Source organism: Phoca vitulina, unplaced genomic scaffold (assembly GCF_004348235.1).
Source record: "Phoca vitulina isolate PV1807 unplaced genomic scaffold, GSC_HSeal_1.0 scaffold5, whole genome shotgun sequence".
NCBI classification, from domain to species: domain Eukaryota; kingdom Metazoa; phylum Chordata; class Mammalia; order Carnivora; family Phocidae; genus Phoca; species Phoca vitulina.
The window spans coordinates 60,538,764-60,559,263 of NW_022589708.1; the positions used below are offsets into that span (position 1 = coordinate 60,538,764).

General features: G+C 33.9%; 1 protein-coding gene across 1 annotated transcript in view; it reads right to left on the bottom strand.

Annotated features, from left to right (window-relative positions):
• INTS6 (integrator complex subunit 6) overlaps positions 1–20,500 on the bottom strand; it is an 89,819-nt gene that overhangs the window by 55,542 nt on the left and 13,777 nt on the right. The window contains exon 4 of the mRNA XM_032403087.1: positions 12,487–12,576. Coding sequence (XP_032258978.1) covers positions 12,487–12,576 — 90 coding nt within the window. The remainder of the gene's footprint in view (positions 1–12,486; positions 12,577–20,500) is intronic.

Here is a 20,500-nt window from a genome sequence, read left to right on the forward strand (position 1 = left end):
AATCATCATACTTCAAGTTCTTTCTTTAGCAATTGTTTCCTTGAAAAAAAAAAATCAAGTACCTGTCCCTTAGGCTATTTCTAGTTTTTTTATATTATCCAATACAAGCATTTAAGGCAGTTCTCCTCATGATATTGAATAAGGAAAGTAAAATTAAGAAATTATTAAACTCAAAGCAGATTCTATAAAATTTAGTAATAATCTGATTTATTTAGTTGGTAGTCCTTACAGTTCCTTAGTTATATGTATATCCTTTAAATTTTAAAAACGAGGTTTTTTGGTTCTAGTAGTTTAACAGCAAAATCAGTTGAGAAAAGAGCAACTAAATTACTTAGCAGTCAACGATATGAAAATAATTTCTTTCACAAAGTTTTACTCCAATAAATTTCAATGGTGAAGTCTATGTATTGAAAAATAATTATTCACCATAAAATTCACCCATTTTAAAAGTGCCCAATTATTTTTAGTAAATTTACAGAGTTGCACAACCATCACCACCATTTAGTTTTAGAACATTTCCAAACCTCAGAAAGATCCCTCGTGCCCATTTGTAGTCAGTCCCCAGTCCAACCCAGGCAACCACTAATCTACTTTATGGATGATCCATAAAAATGGAATCATATCATACATGGTCTTTTGATCTAGCATAATGTTTTGGAGGTTCATTCATATTAAAGCATGTCAGTAGTCCATTTCCTTTTATTGCTAAATAGTATTCCAAGTTTCTTTATTTTATATCAGGTATTAAACGACCCACAAACCATTTATCCTCTTTTACAAGGTTAAAAAAAAAAAAATTGCCAAAATTACCTACTCCTTGTATATTCCACACTGTCGCTACCATCTTTCTAAAATCCAAATCTGATCACTTTCTCCTATACTAAAATCTCTTCAGTGGTTATTACCATCAACCTCTAATACAGTCTATATCCCCTGGCAGAGCATACACAAGGGGCCATGCCATCCATCCAGTCTCATTTCCTCCTTCTTTACTGAACATTCCGCCAACTAGCAGTACTGAGGTGTAGATGGTTCCCCGACTCTCTTCTTTTACTTTTATGCCTTTGCACTCATCTACTTCCCAACCTGAATTAATCTTTCGAAGTCCAACTTGAGACATTTCCTAGCACCAGCCTCACTTTCTCAGCAGCTTCTGCTGTGATCAGTTTACTTCTTATACCATGCCACAACTGTTTACCTCTCTCTTAGCAAACTCATGCTCCCAGTACCCAACCTTCTGCCTGAACATCACTGGTGTTTAGTAAGTATTTGTTCAATTAAACTGAATATATTCTGACCACTACCATTCTTCTGTTCACTTCATTAAGGAAGATCAACTGCACTCTAATAAAACTCATGGTGAAAAGGGGCTGAAAGTAGTCTAACACAATTCAAGGTCTAGGGCACTGATCTACAAAATAGGGTATACTTCAGGGGTCAGCAAACTATGGCCCAGCAGCCAAATCCAGCACTTGGCTTGTTTTGGTAAATAAAATTTTATTGACAACAGCCACACTCATTCATTTAACACATTGTCCATGGCTGCTTCTGCCCTACAGCAGTGGAACGGAGTAGTTCTAACTGACCAGGTGAGCTGAAAAGCCTACAATATTTACTACCTAGCCCTTTAAGTCTGCAGACTCCTGGTATACATCAGGATGTGAGGGAAGAAAGTTATCAGAACTTCCTTTGTTTAATTTTTTCATCTCTTTTAAAATTTCTATTTTTGTAGATGTTTTCTAATATTAATATACAGGTATGTGTGTGTATATAACTATACATATATAATATCTAAACATAAAAATGGACAAAAATTGGGGATACTGCATGCCCATATTATATTTTTTTTCTAATACAGGAAGCTCAACAACAACAACAACAACAACAAAAACAAAAATAAAACTATTAAGTCTTAGGACAAATTTTAGAATTTACTTAAAAATTTGGCAACCAAAGTTATTACATGAACAACTGGGTTCTGTAAGTGCTTCAAAGCACAGAGAAAGAAGCCTAGAATTAAGCTTTTTCCAAAACAAAATGCTCAAAACATCTCTAAAAACTCTTTTTATTGAGCTAAAAATGTTATTCAAATAATGCAACAGTCCTAATATTCTTCAAGTTGAATGCAATAATAAATAAACTGCTTCAAAGGTGGTTATGTTTTTTAAAAAATTATTATAACAGACAAATCAAATGCAAATTTGTCCTTCAGAATCCTGAAGTCCAATTGCCTGATAAACAATACATGACAAATATATAAACTAAGAGATTACCTCACTAGTTAATTTTTTTTTAATCCATCTGTACTTATAATGCAATTCTGTAACCAAAATGTTCCTTAGCTATGAAAGTAAGCTGTTTCCCTTTAAGACAACCGATCCTAATCTAAGGTTCTGAAGGGCCCAGGAAATACCAAATTCCTCCCCTTACAGATCTTAATGTTAAGAGGTTATTAGTTTCTAATAACTCAAAAGTTGGGGTCTGGTCATCACCATCAACAAATTTATAAACTAATTTACCAAATGAACCTGGATTTGTCAGGTTAGGGTTATCATTCTATGTTGAATTATATTCTCCAACAAATAGTCACAGCCCCCAGAGAGAACTACACTCTACTCTGCTCACCTTTAAGGCTTTTTCTGAGGCCTTCCGAGATGACTAGCATCAGACTTTTGAGGAAGGCTAGCCATTAGACAAGGCTTTTCCCCACGATCTGACTGCTTGAAGTGACATCCAGGATCAGGTCGATCCTGTATCCAGGAATCATGACCCTCCCTGAGGCACCAGTCATCATGAGACAGTCAGTGCACTTTGGCACTTCTTGAAAACCACTGGGCTGCTCCTTTAGCTGAAAGGAAAAAAAACATCAAAACCACAACAAACAAAACAAAGGGGGAAAAATCAGTAATTCAACCTGAAAAGACAGAGCGTGGGGAAAAATAAACCAAAACAGCCTTGTCTAGATCAAAATGTAGCCTTGCCTTGATGTAAAGATCATAGTTCCAGTCACTGCACAAAGTTTATTCCTGTTACACAAATCTAAAAATTTTTAAATCTATTTTATTACATCTGAAAAGAACGATTGAAAATGGAAGTTTACATTAAAAAAAACTATTTATGGAATACAGCTAAATAACTATAATGAAGGTATTTATAAAAGACTAGCAGCCTATGGCTTATGTAAGTGTGCCTCACCAGGAGACCGAGTACTCATTTTTCATGCTCTCAAATTGTAATCTGACTTAGAGAGGCATAAAATATATCTAACAGGCTGACTTTAACTGAGTTTAACTGGCAGAAAACTGCTAATGCAGTTAAAGCTGATCTACAACTATTCTTAAATTACATACTAATGAACAGAAAAGAAATTGGGCTTGCATCCTCCTTAACTGACTTGACGCTAGTATAAAGTGTCCCCACACACACGATGCTCTTGTCCCAGCATTCTGAATTTCAATGTTCATGCTAACTTGAATAATTTTAAATGTTCACATCACTATGACCTTAAATTTAAAAACTTAAAAACCTGATAAATAAGTAATAAGATGACTTAAAGCTTATTTGTTTAATCTGCTTCAAAATAAAACTATCAACATCCAGAGATAAAATTCTGCTTATTTCTGTTTTTAAGTACAAAATACTTTTCCTAGGACATAATGTTAAAAGACAAAAAGTCTTTGAGCTATTGTTTTAAAAGTTGGCTCATAATTCCTTTAAAACACTGGTACCCTAAAGATGATACTTTATCAAAGAATTATTTTATATTCCTTTCTACTATGTATCCAATATCCCCATTTCAGTTAAAACTACCAACATCTACACAGATCTCAGGTTGGAAACTTCGAAATACTACTAAACTGTCTTTCTCTTTTTTTACTTGTTTGAGAATATGATTAAAGCTACAAACCTCCGTCCCCCAGAAGAATGTGCATAATTGCACAAACAGGCAATGTCTAGATTAAGTTTTCAGGGAATTCACAGAACCCTCTGAAGCTCAAGCCTGGACCCTGGTTCAGAAACCCTGTCAAACACTGCTTTTTTTTTTTCTCCCACCTTACCATCTCTAAAGACCTGCCTAGTTAGCATATGTTTCAAATCTCTCACATTTCTGCCTTTCTGTCCAGCACTGGCTTAGTTTTAGACATCCCGTGTTTTTCCTGGATTATTCCACGTAGTTTGTGAATTCTTCCCAGTTTACCATCCTTCAACCTATTTTCTTTCACCTTGCTTGCAGAGTAAGCTTCCTAATGCAAATCTGATCACGTAACTCGCCTGATTACCAAGCACCTTCAATACCTCCTCTGCAAATGTTAACAAAATGATGTCCATTCTCCTTAGGGTGGTTATCTTCTGGACGCTACCTACATTTCGAGCAATCACTCCCCCCTGCCTATGCTTTCCATACTCCACTCACATAATTTATAGTCTCCCCATACACTGCTTTTATGACTTCATACTTTTGCACACTATTCCCTCCTGAAATGTCATGGCTCAATTTCTTATTCATCTCTCAAAACTTATCTCCCCTGGTTATGCTCTCTCAAAAACTTCTATTTAGGGCGCCTGGGTGGCTCAGTTGGTTAAGGGACTGCCTTTAGCTCAGGTCATGATCCCGGAGTCCTGGGACTGAGTCCCACATCAGGCTCCCAGCTCAGCAGGGAACCTGCTTCTCCCTCTGACCCTATCCCCTCTCATGCTGTTTCTCTCTCTCTCTCTCAAATAAATAAATAAATAAATAAAATCTTTAAAAAAAAAAAAAAGCTTCTATTTATGTCTGCCATGAGATTTATCTCGTGTATACAAATGCTTATTTACTTGCCTATCTTCAAACACGTTTTCTAGGGGCAAGAGCCTTGCTTAATTTCACCTTTGGTGTCCCCAGTACCTAGAACATAGTAGTACTAAATATAAATGTATTGTGTGCCATTATTCTTGTACACAAACCAAAGTTACTATGCCTCACCAAAAAAAAAAAAAAAAAGATTAATGAATTAATCTAAAATATACTTTAAGAATTCAAAATCAAAACAATTCATTACAGAAGGGTATTTCATCGGAACTCTCTAGAAAACAAGAATTAAGTGTAACGATCACCAATTCTTTATAAATTGCCCTCATCTGGGTCAAGTATGTTGTGTGTATGTATATATGTGTGTGTGTAAATACATATAAAAATTTTTTTTTTAAATAATACTAGTTATGGACATCCAAACCAGGAATTAAGCACAATAAGGGGGCGCCTGGGTGGCTCAGTCAGTTAAGCGTCCGACTTTTGATTTCCGCTCAGGTCATGATCTCAGGGTTGTGAGATCTAAGCAGGCTCCTTCCGCGCTGGGCAAGGAGCCTGCTTAGATTTTCTCTCCCTCTCTCCAGCCATCCCCACCACTCACTCTCTTTCAATCCCTCTCTTTCTCTTCAAAAAAAAACACAATAAGGATAACAGAATATTATGCCATCCTTTGGATAAAAACTTCTTAAGCCAAGGATAGCAAGCACGTGACAAATAGTATGAATTAATTACTTCCCTTTTCTTACCCTCTCCTGCTCTGCCTCATCTCATACTCAGGGCCAAAGAGTCCTCCTCAATTCAGCATACTATAAAAGCAATAAATACAGACTAACTGCAGTTGGCAAGAAGTTAGTATTTCAAGGGTATCCAATAATCGATTCTAAGCCATATCAAACACAATATTCACAGAAGACCTATTGCATATTCCTTGGAAACCGATTCCCAAGTTTAATAATTCCAAAAGTTGTTTTATCTTACACAAAATATTTTGCTGGCATTGAAAGTAAAAAATGGTTGTTTTGCTACAGTTGTTCATTTTCAAATGTATATTTTATAATTTAAAATATATATATTTACAGTCACATTGTGTTCTAAAACTATGGTTTTCAAATCTGTGTATCAAAATAAACTGGGACATTTTCAAAAATACAGATTCCCAGATCCCTGTCCAGATCAACTGAATTCCAGAATTAGAACTGAGCCATATATATTTTATAAAACACCCAAGATGATTTTGATGCAACCATCTGAAAACTAATGTTCTAAACATCATAGTAGTCTATACATGGAAGAGCTACAATCAGAAGAATAATAGAAACATCTCCAAATAAAATTTTCCTTATATGTATAGGGTCTCTGATTGCTTACTGGTTCTGACAGGCTAATAAAGGAAGGGTGAAATTGCTTCAGCCTCTGAATAAAAACTACTTCAATATATCTTACCACAGAATTCTAGATAATAGATTAGTTATTGTAGCCATACAGCTTCATTAAAGAGTGGTCAGCCAGCATTTTTAAAAAATTATTCTATTGCAGTGCTTGAATAGAGGCAATCCTTAAAGAGTTTTTCTTTCCACATGACCTTGAAAAAAGATATATCCAATAATAGTATTGCAAATGTGTTGCTGAAATTCACTATAGGTTATTAAATTGAAACATTTCATCAACTTCTTTATTATAATTTACATATTTTCAATATACTAATAATAGCAGATGTATACATTTCTATAGCACACCAGGAATTATAAATCCAGGTGTTGAGAGAACAGTGCCCCATGAATGGGTATAAAATAGAAAATGCAAATGATCTGCAACCAACAAATTTCTTATTAAATGTTTTGGAAAGCTGAATTGACAGAAACTAACATATACAGTAATGTGGTACATATGTACAGAACATTTTAACCACAAATTAGTAAGACAGGAGCTAATCTTGACATTGCTACTGAGCCCCTGGTAATATCAATATGAAAAGGCACCACTGCTACGGGATAAACATGACAACTCAAAAATGCATTTACACACAGATCTGTCTGATATTCTATCATACTACGATGACATTCCTCAAGATTCCTTAGAGGTCTTTTTAAAAAAGAAAAAAGAAAGAAAAAGTTACTCCAAAATTCTAAGTGTACTGGGAAAAAAACAACTATTTTAAATGTGGATTTAAAAGTCTTGAGTGACACAATTAAAATAGTTTTGACAGCTTTTGACACATATTTTTAGTGACTTTACTAAAACAAAAACATTTTATGGAGGGAGAGATGAGGTTCTGAATTATTTCAGGTACTAGAAACAGAACTCAAAAAAATTTTGGATTGCCTTGATCATACAGATCACGAAGAGTTAAATATAAACTATAATTATAGGTCCTACAGATTATCCTTATAAAAGGTAAAACCATTTACACTGCAAAGAATGATCCAGAAAAATCACTAGTACCAATCCACATCTCAAAGACTGAAGAGACTGCTGCATCAACTTTTGAGAACTGAAAAGTTGAAAGATAAGACCCTAATCTGTAGCCACTTGAACACATAGCTGAGATTACTCCCACACTTTCTTTCTACAAACACATGACCTTTCTGAATTATTTGCCAAGAGAATCGCCTCTCGGCCTTTTGGCTAAGATCAAGTGTGAATATTTGCCAAGAAGTTATAAAAGTAGTTGTCCTAAGTTGTCTTAAAAGGCTGGGAAAGCTCATAAGAAGGCAAAACTTTTATTGTCAAAAGCCAACATTTTATTTTTTACTGCAAATATCTTCTCCAAAATGTTAGCCTCCAGGGCAATCATATCACTGATAAAGAGATGCAGAAACATTCTTCAGCATATAGAAATCTCAATATTTGAAAGATAATACTACTACTAGCACTTTCAAGGAAGAGAAAAATAACTGCTACACTACCCTGGAATGTCATTCATCGCCAAGAAGGTACTGGCAGGATCTCTTCTGGCTACTTTATTGAGCAATATAGTTAGCCATGTGTTCCTGGAATCACAGTAAGAATAGTTTTCCATCGCAAAACAGTGCTAGAGAGGATCTTTGCAGAGAATTAAAACCAGAAAAAAATTTTTTCAGTAACTCTAATTACAATTTTGTAATTCTACCAAAACATCTGATACATCAGTAAGACATGATGAATGGTACTGTGAGTAATTGGCCATAGTGCACTATCAACATCAAGGACTACTACTATGAGGGTAAGCAATATAATTTTCTTGTGTATCAGAATTCAAAGTCCCATCTAACTCCACCTCAAATGTGAAAATATTGCAAACCACCAGTTTTATCAAATAACTACATTTAAAAAGAAAAAAAAGAGGCAAAAATACACACATACTCTTCCAACACAGCAGTCACCAAAAGTCCTACAGTTATCCAAAAATACAACACTAGAAATAAACTCATGACAACTCAGACAATTGCCTGGACTTTCATTAAATGAAGCCAAAAAAGATAATTAAAGTCATGAAATAAGGTAAAAAGATGATATACAGCTCAAGATTTTTGCCTCCAATACAAAGCTATTATTCTCCTACCTCCTCACACACTGCTAAGTGATGAGCTGTCATAGAGGAAATGTTATCCCTATCTTATTTTGACAAATAAGTTATAAGAAATTGGGTCATTCTGTCCTGAACAGACTTAGCCAGGTCAAGAGACAATATGGCACCAAGTTTTTCCATGAACTATTTTCTAGGATCAAAACAATTTTATACCAGGCTTCTTTATAAATTTCACAGATACAGGCTAAGAGCCACATCCTAATACTAAATAAATCATCCACAAGTCCTTGAATTTAATCAAAATTAAAATGACCATAAAAATTCACATTACACAGGATTTGACACATACACAAAACAGATAATATTAACCCTCCCCCTCCCTCTTCAGTGCTCCCATACACTTAGTATATATCTCTATATTATAATTTACAAAACCCATTTAATAGGCAATCTCCCTGTTAAGACTGTGAACTTAAAAACCAGAAATCGGGGCGCCTGGGTGGCTCAGATGGTTAAGCATCTGCCTTCGGCTCAGGTCATGATTCCAGGGTCCTGGGATCGAGCCCCACATCAGGCTCCTGGCTCAGCAGGGAGCCTGCTTCTCCTTCTTCCTCTGCCTCTCTCCCTGCTCATGCTCTCTCTCTCTGTATCTCTGTGTCTCAAATGAATAAATAAAATCTTAAAAATAAATAAATAAATAAATAAATAAATAAAATAAAAACCAGAAATCTACCCTGTTCATCTTTGTTATCCTCATTGACTAGAAATAAATGCCCTGGTCATAACAGTCATTCAGTGAACACTGAGTGAACAAGAATATAACACCTACATAACAACTGTATAGAAAGCTGAAGTAGACAAACAGGAAATCAGGTAAATAGAAGATAAATTTTAAGACAACAAAAAAACAGAATCAAATACAGAGGCCATGAGATACAACAGGGAAAAAAGCACTGGTCTGGAGGTGTTGGGATCTCTTTGGAATTCACATCAATTCTAACCAAGATTTTGGCAATAAAAAATGCTATAACCTTAAGCAAATCACTTTCCTCCCTGGATTTCAATATCCTCATTTGTAAAATAAAACGTAAGACTACATGAGTTCTATGTTGCCTTATGTGCCAAAAGGATGATTTTAAAACAGCAGAAACATGTATTCCTGAAAAACAGCACCAACACATCAGATATAATACCCCATGTGAGTTAGTATAACTCTTAAGCAAAGGGTATCATTCAGGTAGGATGCACAATTCCATAAATATTAGTAAGAGATCACATCAATAGCAGCCAGGGCCAACCAAAAATTATATACATACACACCTAATGTGGAAATCACTGATACATTCACTCATTCAATAAATCTAAAAAAGAATCAAGTTTTGCCAAAGGCAAAGGTTAAGAGATCTGAAGAGAAAGAGACGAAATGCAAAATTCTGTTTGTTATTCCCTAGAAATAATGACAACATAGAGCATATGTAGCATGCATGTGCACGCATACATACATACAAAAGAGCAAAACAAAAAGGATTTTTACGCTTTTTATTATTTGAAAGGCTCCTTAAAATGAATCACATAATTTATTTGGGCTAGAACAGACCAACAGTTACCCAATATTTTAGCAAAAAGTAAGCTTCAATTATATGCACATCTGGGGTACATTCTCTCTGCCCCACAAGAGAAGTCCCGTTGGGATATTAAGAACCAAATATGCAAAGGATCAAAGACATTCTTAACCTTGAAAACCAAAACAATTCACAGACCTTTCAACTACATTACCATAATAAACTTTTACCTTAAAACAAATGAATCTTCCACCTCAGATAATAATAATCAATTTTCATCTTGAAATCTACCAGACTCAATACAGTAATATCTATAATCAATATTTTTTAATATAAGCTCTGTTCTTAGTACTAGGCTAACTATCATAGAAGACTAAGAGAACTAAAAGGTTAAGATGCTTTCCCCAAGAAAATCCCAATCTTTCTTACTTAATTGCAATCTTACTTAGTTACAGATTACTGTAAGCACATATAGTCCCACTTCCCCAATATCCCTCCCAAAAACCCAGGAAGAAAGGTGAACAATTCCAATATCCATTTACATTTCAAAATATGTTTAAGTTAAAGGAGTTCCTACAAGACAAATATTACAAACAAAACAGATCCAGATATATGGGAAGAAAATATACTGTACCCCAAAGATCATTTCTACAAAGGCAGCAAGACAAAGCACCCTGAATGAATAATCTCACATGTAGGAATATCTTACAACAAAACACAGAGTATTTTTTCAGTCGTCATAACTACAAATTAGAATCATTAAGGATAAAAAAACAAAACAAACCATCAAAAGACTTCATTTATACAAAATAAAGTTGAAGAAATTAATTATTATGTGTTCTAGCAATAATACTTTATCAATACCTCAATCTTCCTGTCAAATTTTTCAAAAGGAAGGTAAAGTGGGAAAAATCAACTTTAAAGTTTCAAATTTAAACTTAAACAACATTTCTACTGCTTGTTCATATATATAATTAATGTCTATCTGTTCCTGACAGTGGCAGGACATAATTGACTATACATATGTCAACCTAGCTCAAGAAAGCCCAGAAACCCCTGAGGTTCAGCTATGTAGCATTCCAATGCTATTAATTATGTATAGACTATTAATTATTTAATTATGAATTTTAATCTACATAAATTTTTCAGCTCTATCTCCATGAATTAAACCCTAAATTCCCTTTAATATCAATTGCTCAAACAAAACAATTCTGGTTCTCTTCCAACAAATCAAGATCAGGTAATTAACAACTCTACTGGTCCCATTGCTTCACGAAAGAACAATATTATGCTCATTTCTTTACAGCCTAGCAAGCACTTTGACACACATTATTTCATTTCAGTCTTCCAACAACCCTATGAGGTAAGGCAAAAATTACCATTTTATTTCATAGAAAAGGAAAGAGATTTGGATAAGTTAGGTAACTGGTACAAAGTTCCCTGCTAGAAAGGAGGTGAACAAAGACCAGAACGCACATGTCCTGACTCCATGTCCAAGTAACATTCCACAACATCACACAAATGAAAGCTTTTCTAAAAATCACTGAACTTAAAAACTATACTTTTCCTACTTAATCAAACCCTTTGTAAATGTAAGAATTAAGATTCTAAAGCAAATGCAAACAGTAAAAAGGATAGTCTAAACCACCTCCTATCTATATAAACATATTTTGAAAAACAAATACAGTTGATCCTTCAACAACTTGGGTTTGAACTGCACAGGTCCACTTATATGCAGATTTTTTTTTTGATAGAGTATAGTACTATAAATGTATTCTCTTTTCCTTATGATTTTCCTAACAACTTTTCTCTAACTTACTTTATTGTAAGAATACAGTATATAATGCATATAACATACAAAATATGTACTGACTGTTTATGCTATTGGTAAAGCTTCCCATCAATAGCAGCCTAGTTGTAGTTAAGTCTTGCAACAGTCAAAAGCTATACACAAATTTTCAACTGCAACGGCACCCCTAAACCCCACAGAGTTCAAGGGTCAACTGTATAAGGCTCAAAAGCAGTTCAAATACTACAGTAAAAAGAGCCTGAAGTTAAAATAAATCTATTATATTCACCCTATCACACCACACACAACCAACTCTGCATAATGCATACTAGCAGAGAATGGGTGAGGTTAGCTAGATATTATTTACTATAATGACTTGAAAAAAATTGTCTAAAAACCTTCACTTTTCCTAGTCTTAACCTTCTCTTGGCTTTGCTCCAGTCTAGTCTAGGAGTCTCCACAGTAGAGTGACAATCCACTGAAATATGGGAATTATTAGAGCACTGTGCCCATTTTTTTCAACCTAAAAATAAGATTTCCTTTTCACTAAATAATGTACTATATGAACTGATACTACCCCCCTGACATAAACTCAAAAATACACATATAATTGGAAATTGGGGGTAGGCTCAAAAGTTTTTCACAAAAGGGATTCCTATTCAAGAAAATCTGGAGATCACTGCTACAAACAGAGAAGTAGGTAAGTCGTAGAAGACAAGCTCTCGACTGGATCAAATAATCAAATCTATTTAAGGTGTTCAATATCCTACAGTACATACACAAAGAACAATTCTTCATCTGCAACTGCATAATCTATGCTGACAGGGATATAACTTACCTCATCCTGGACTCCACTGGTAGTAGTCAGCTTGCTCCCATCAGTAATCGTAATAATTATTGCTGGCTCCAAGAAAAAAGGGTTTCGTCCCTAAAGTCAAAAAACACATCAATCATATTAAGGTCTAGACATCAGCTCAATTTTTCTGAGTAAAAAGTCAATTCTTAGAACACTGTATAAATCCACCTTTCTTCTCAAGTTTTATGCATAGTATATACTTTTTGTACATTAAAAAAAGGTTCCGAAAGAAACATACACTAAACAGAAGTTAACCTTAAAGGAATGGGGTTAGGTAGTGGAAAAGATTTTTCACTTCTTTCTACATTTTTGTATTGTTTTAATTTTTATGGTGAGCATTTATATTTATGTAACTAACTAAAAGTACTTAATTTTTTAATAGGGACCCTACAGTTCAATTCATATTGAGATATTAAAAATTAAAATAGACACTATTTTTCTGAGAAACTTCTTAGAGATAAAGGCAAAATAGGTGAACATTACAAGGAAATACAATTTATGCTTGTAATCAAAGTGTCTAACCAAGTGACTGGATATATGGATGGAAGAGCTCTAAAATCCATTCCACGGGAACACTAGGGCTACTCTAAGCTTAGCAAAAATTAATGAGAGTCCAATTTGAAAAATTAAAAAGGTTACTTAAACTGCTTGGCAAGAGAAGGTACAAAAACAACAGTAGCAAAGGCAATGGAAGACAGTGGCACAAAACTCACTGCTCTGTATGTAGGGTGAAATAACTTCAGTAACTTCCATTCAAATCTCTGGCTAAGTTACTCTGAGTACTACGGTCAATTCTAGGGGATGCATTTTGTGAGAGAATGAGATAAACATAAGCTTATCTTTTACGTATAAATGGCTCTCATTTAAGATATTAAGCGCATTCATTAAGCACATTTAAGACAAAATTATGACCAAAGGATAAAAGTTCAACAGGGTAAACCTTGTGTTTGTTTGAAATCAAAGGTATCAAACTCTCTGCTACTAACACTGTTCAAGAAAGAAAGGACAGAATGAAGTTTTGCTGAATATGTCACAGAACAGCATATGACAAATTTTAATGTGCATATGGATCACTTGGAAATCTTGTTAAAATGCAGGTTCTAATTCAGCAAGTCTGGGATGAAGACAAAGGTTCCACATTTCTAACAAGATTGTAGTCTAGGAGATGCTAATGTCCATAGACCATATTTGGAATAGCAAAGGTGTAGAAGGGTTATATACATGTAATACTCTATGGTTCAATAAACTTCCCTTACATTTATATAACTCTCAATCACTAGCATATTACAGCACATACTTTGTTAAATGCGTTTACAAACACTTTTCACATACACAAACTGTGATTACAACTAATTTTCATAAAGTGGGAGCGGAGATTTGGTAGTTGAAAACTTCTTGATCAAGTTACACAACTTGTGTAGCATATACATTTTTCAAACTGGTGTCCAGGAGCTAACCATCCCAGATGGAGAAAACGTCCTCTGGTCAAATTAAAATATGGTGGATGTAACCTCTAGATTTCAAATGCATAGTAGCATCCAAATGTTACAGAAGACTTGCAGGGGGGAAAAAAAAAACATGAATTTACCCTTCCTCCTTCTCTACAACATTCATGGTAAATGGAACACATTTTGTGAAACATTATACTGTCACATCATTCATCTCCAACATAATAATAAATTCTATGCAGGTCTTCTCACGGACCTAGAGATACGCAATGTTCATTCTAACCTCTGAGCTTCGAGTGGCTCCCTCAAATAAAATGTCTTTTCTTTTCGCTGCCCACAGCCCATCCAATTCCTAATCATTCTTCAAGACCAAATTAAAGTCCTCATCTTTTTCCACGAAGGCTTCCCTGATTAGCCTGCCCTTAAAAAATTAGTTCTTTCTCATCAAATTCTAATAGTGGCAACTTTCAGACTCAATAAAAATACAGATACAGTAGAATATTTCTTCAAATAAAGTTGGATTTGGAGTGGTTTCATGGAGTACATTTTGAATACTACTCCCTACAGCATTTATCCTCTCCAAATTATTTTTAATACATAACACCTTGCACAATAATGTGAATATACTCAACACTACTGAATACACTCAAAAATGGTTAAGATAGTAAACTGTTATGTGTTTTTACTACGGTTCTTTAAAAATACACCATCTTGTATTGTTTGCTATGGTTTCAGGTGTTTGAATCAACTGAAGGCAAGGATCATGTTATATTTCTTCCTCAGCACTGAGCACAAAATACCTGAGCATTGGGCACTTAAATACTCACTGATTCACCAACTGTAGTTTAATACAAAACTACCGAAGTTCATGGAACCATTTAGATTAATCAAACTTCAACAAGCTTTGAAAGAAATATAGATATGTTACCTTTACCTCAATACAAATACCTTTTCTAACTTATGAATTTGCTAGGATACAAGGATACACTACCTGCCTTCTATATCTGTTTTGCCATCTGCTAATCATTTATTCCTGTTTGTCATTCAAATAATTACTGAGTGGCTACCATATATCAGGCACTGTGTTAGGTGCATGATACATAATCTCCAACCTCACAAATAATAAATGTACATTTAACAAAAACTTTCTTCTGGTCTCTACAAATTCCACTGCAGATCAAAAATTGGCAAAGGGAGATAAAAAAGACCAAGATGTCCTCATATCTTCAGTATTATTGTATCTTGCTTCCACCCTTAAGCTAAAACTACTCTGTATAACTTGCTGCCTTTCAAAAAACAAATCAGTAAATCTCTTAAAGCCACCACAACATGGACCAAATACTTGCAACAGTGTTTCTGTATCACCTCTACATTTTAACCTAACTAAAATTTTCTTCCATATTTCCTGAATGAAAGTGTGACATCCATCAATTCTTATTCCTATGTAAGCACACTGAGAATTATCCTCCAGAGGCCAGAAAGTTAGTCACATCTATAATTAAAGAACAATGATCTATGATATATTAGGAACTTCATGGATGGGTGGCTTAGTAGGTTAAGAGTCTGCCTTCAGCTCAGGTCATGATCCCAGGGTCCTGGGATGGCGTCCAACATCAGGGTTCCCTGCTCAGCGGGAAGTTTGCTTCTCCCTCTCCCCTCACCTGCCACTTTCCCTGTTTACACACACACGCACTCTCCTTCTGTCAAATAAATTAATTTAATTTTAAAAGAAAAAAGAACTTTATGATGATGTCCATCCAAAAACTAATACTTTCTTAAGGACCGTAATATCTAAAGATCAAGTTAAAACGAATTAAAATTTAGCCAAGTCTTTGAGGTATTAAAAATTAAGCTAAATTCGAACATCAAAATAAAAGTTACTTTTTCCTTGACAACAAGCTTTTAGTTGAAACTTTACTAGAGTGATACATATAATACTTTCCACAGAGGCTAGGCCTGAAATTACTAGAATAATCAGGTACTTGATAATAACAATAAAACAGTTGTATTATCTCATTTAACCCTAAAAACTTGGTGAGGTAAAATATTCACTGAGATTAAATAATATAATCCAAAGTCAGCCAGCTGGTAACTGACACAGCCAAAACCTTATTCCAACTCTAAATATCATCATCTGAAAGTCCTGTTGGTAGCAACTAAATTCTCTTGGATACAGTTCTACACCAACCTGGACTGTGCCATATTCACACAACAATGAATGGTGTTACAATCAGTTTGGCTTTATTTAATATATTCTGTCTGCAGCAAAATTAACTAGAGGAGAACTATTTCTTTCCTTAGTTTCCTGTTGTTTTGTAATGTCTTACCCACCAATTTTTCTATATATAAATCAGTACACCTCCCCCCAACAAAAACACTGAAGCAAAATGCAATATATATCAACATCTACTTTTGAAAACTAAATAATTTCAGCCAACTTTCAAAAAGCATATATATGAAAGCAAGATAAAACAACATTAAGTTCTTTAACGGCTTTAAATTTTGGAAAATTCAGACAGAGATCAAAGGTAGAGAAAAGTAAAGAAAAATATGACCATCCTCATTTCACCTATTTATTTAACCCTAACATGCCTAAGATCCCTTCCTCTCTGACATAAGTTTAGTCAAGAATCACACTAAGGAAAGCAATAGGGGTATGTTAACTAAAAAAAAAAAATCACACTAAGAAAAGCAATAGGATTAGTCATGATAAAAATTAGAATAATGACTTAATGAGTGTATATACAAAAGGGCGTTTTTTATTTCTTCAGGAACAAATTATCCCTACCTCTATATATAAATGTTAGAATTAATAATTTAAGCGTAAATTTCTAAATCACCTGCAGAAAATGATCCGATGATGTTGCTCCAACAAAGTTTTCTCCTCCCCTGCCTTTGGTAGTGCACTTATTCTTGGCAGAAGCACAAGAAATAATTGACATCTTTCTCTCACAACAGTTTTACCCAAGAAATTAAAACACATTTCTGGCTGTCTACCAGTATCACAAGATTTTTTGCATGTTTTATAAAGAATAATTTAACATTTCAAAGGTCTAAAAGTTGTGATTTAATCATTGCAATATAATGCCATTAGCCATTTGGTGCCAAGTCAACATAGTTTAATAATTCCCAAATCTTTAAGAATAAATATGGTACATTTTTATTCTTAGCAAGTATGTTTATAAAGTCACTCAATTTGGAGATGACTGTCCATATTAGAATATCCCTCAAAATTCACCTTGATCATAAAGTTATAAACAGCCTCTATCTTAGTTATAAAATCTCCCCACAAAATAATATTAAGCTCTGCTACGACAAAGCCAACCAGTAGAGGGACTAAAAGTTTACTTTTGTCATTAGCAGAATTAAAATCAGATGGTTCTCTCAGAGCTGTGGCTCTTTGGCAAAAAGAAATCTAAACATGTCCCTTGAGAATATAGCGCAAGGTATAATATTCTACCTCTAGAGCTATTTACTAATGGAAATCTTGTCATTTAGAAAACTGATTTATAAAAAAAGAAAGAAAAGAAAATTGATTTTAATGCTGGCCAAAAATCTCAAGTAAAATTTTTGCTAAAGATAAAATAAAGCAAAAATGTTCAGTTCTCTCAATAATTTAATATTATCATGGTATTAAACAAAACAATTAAGGTATAAAAATCTCAGTAAGGAAATTTAAAGAATTAAAGTAAGTAGATCTTATCTGCTAGCATCTATTTCATTTTTGCAAAAAAAAAATAGTTTTTGAAAATTTTTAAATTTTCCGAAAAGTTTTGAAAATATAAAAATAAGGCTAACTTTCCCCCAAATACAAACTAACCTGGTTCTCAGAATCAGTATTTTTACTTTTACCCAATTAATTTAAAATGTAGTAGGGGGAGGGGCACAGGAATTTTACTGTACCCTTAAACGGGTCTTAACTATTCTCTTCTGAAGCAAAAGCAAGCCACCCCCGAGCATTCAGTAATACCTTCTGTGGCCACCTCTGCTGTAGTACCAACGGGCTCATTTTCTTTCGGTGCCATCATGTTACCAGTCCTTAGAACACCCTCATAAGGATAGCCAAGTGCCTGTCAAAGCTACTTTTCCCATGGGCTGAAGGGAAAATGTGCACCCACAGTCAGCCCTCCAGCTCTCCTGTGTTGGGATCTTCGGCTAACCGACAGCTACTCTGGTCTAGTTATTTTGCCATATTCCAGGAAATGTACAGCCAAAAGAAATCAACAGAAGTGATGTTAAGATGTATAACATCTTAAACTAGGCTAAAAGTTATCACCTAGCAAGAAAATAAAAAACTTCCAGAAATAGCCTGTGCTTTTTTACAATAAAACTTCCTTTTCAAGTTAAGTAACATCAACAACAAGCAAATATGTTAGAAGAAGGAAAGAGTTCCCCGGAGAAATAAGTACTACATTAGTAAAGGTTCTCATGCATACACTGGACAAGGACTAACTAGGACTGCTGTTAAAAATTTTTGTAATGATGCTTAAGTTGCTAAACTAGATCTTTAGGTCTCCTATTTACATCTTTGTAAAATCTACATAAATAAAAACATGAAGCTGGAATCATCTATCCTATTTTCCTCTATTACCATATCTAATAAAGAGGTAACAATGCATGAACCTCTAAAATATGACAAACCACTTCATTTTCATTTAAAAATTTTGACACTCCCTATATGTCAAAATTCAGATTCTATAGAGAAAATGGAAAATATAGAAACATTAAGGATAATATTTACCTACTTTAAGCTTCTTTCTAAAAGAAAAGTAGCTTAGAATGGAATTCACACCCAAAGATTTCTTAGTCATAATACTGATAATAAACACAATTACAACTATATACAACTGAGAAGCTTTTAATACATACTTCATAATACAAGTGAACTGGTATAAATTACATTTTGTTCAGTATTGCTCAACTTCAGACAACTGCATACCACAACCAGAATTTTTTCAGTATCTGCTTATTATCTGTACTAATATTTATATACTTATTATTTTTCCTTAAGTCAGTTCCATTTTTTTATTTTTGCCTCAAACTATAGCAATAAGATCTATGAAATCATAGTTTTGATGTGCTAATTATATCTTCTATTCAATAAATATCATTAATATGATTTAGCTTTTTTTAAAAGGTAGGGAGGTTCATTACAGGGATGAATACACAGCTGGTTAAACATTCCAAACAAAATATAATAATTATTTAAGTCAACAAAGGCCTGACAGGCTTACATTTAAATCAATATTCCAAGGCCAGAATTATAATTTTATGTTTGTTTTAGAATTCATTAAGATTATTACGTAAAATGCATAAATGAGTCTTTTGATGAAAAAAGTCTAAAATATTCATCTTAGGAAATTAGTGCTTGTAAAATAGTATCATTGGATACATAGGAAAGATCTCTGAAAGATACATAACAAACTGATTAAGCATGGCTACCTCTGAAGAATGGAAGCAACTGTATAACTTTCTTTAATACTTGAACTTTTTAACCATGTGCATTTATTACATATTCAAAACAAGTACTCTTCTTCAAAATTAAAATGTGCTTAGTAACCAAAAATAAAACCTTAAAAATCTGCTACTATATAAAAACCTACCATTTTAGAATATATTAAGGTCTAGAACTATAGAAAAACATGTTAAAATTCCACATTAAAAGATATATATTTTTAGTTTCAAGTAATTCCATTATACAATTGTGTACCGATACAGTTCCTTTATCTAACCATGTAATTCCTTATGTTAAAAATATTAACAGCATTAAAAACAGATGGAGTAAGACTTAGGCAAAAGTGGGGGGGGGGGCGTCTGGGTGGCTCAGTCGTTAAGTGTCTGCCATCGGCTCAGGTCATGATCCCAGGGTCCTTGGATCGAGCCCCGCATCAGGCTCCCTGCATCGGGGTCCCTGATCCAGGGAAAGTCTGCTTCTCCCTCCCCCACTCCCCCTGCTTGTGTTCCCTCTCTCGCTGTGTCTCTCTCTGTCAAATAAATAAAATCTTAAAAAAAAAAAAGTAGAAGGGAATTCCATATATTTATTTTAATAAAATGACTAAGGAGCAATATCCTGGAATTTGATTTAAATAATAAACCGAACAGTTACCATGTAAGAAATACTGTGAGAACTGAAGAATAGCGTGACTTTATGAATATAATTAATGTTAAGGAAACTCAGTAACATAAAGGGCTAAGAATTACTGCATCAAAAATAATATAAATTCAGTATATTTGAAATATTATTTAATAAGTCACAGAATTTGAGTTTTACATTTGAACAGGAGTCTAAAGTTTGAATAAGAGTATCCTAACAAATAAATAATTGGTTTTGGCAATATTTTAAAAAGTAATAGCAGTAGTGTTTATACTGGCATAAACAGAGTAATGAGGATATATCAGAAATATAATCTTAAGAAATACTAACATTCAGAATAAAGAACCCAACATACCCAGAGGAAATGGACTGGGTAATGACAATTTGGGGAAAAATTATTCCAGCAAAGCATGTAATAGTAAACATGTTGCAAACAAGGCAGAAAAAGTAAAAA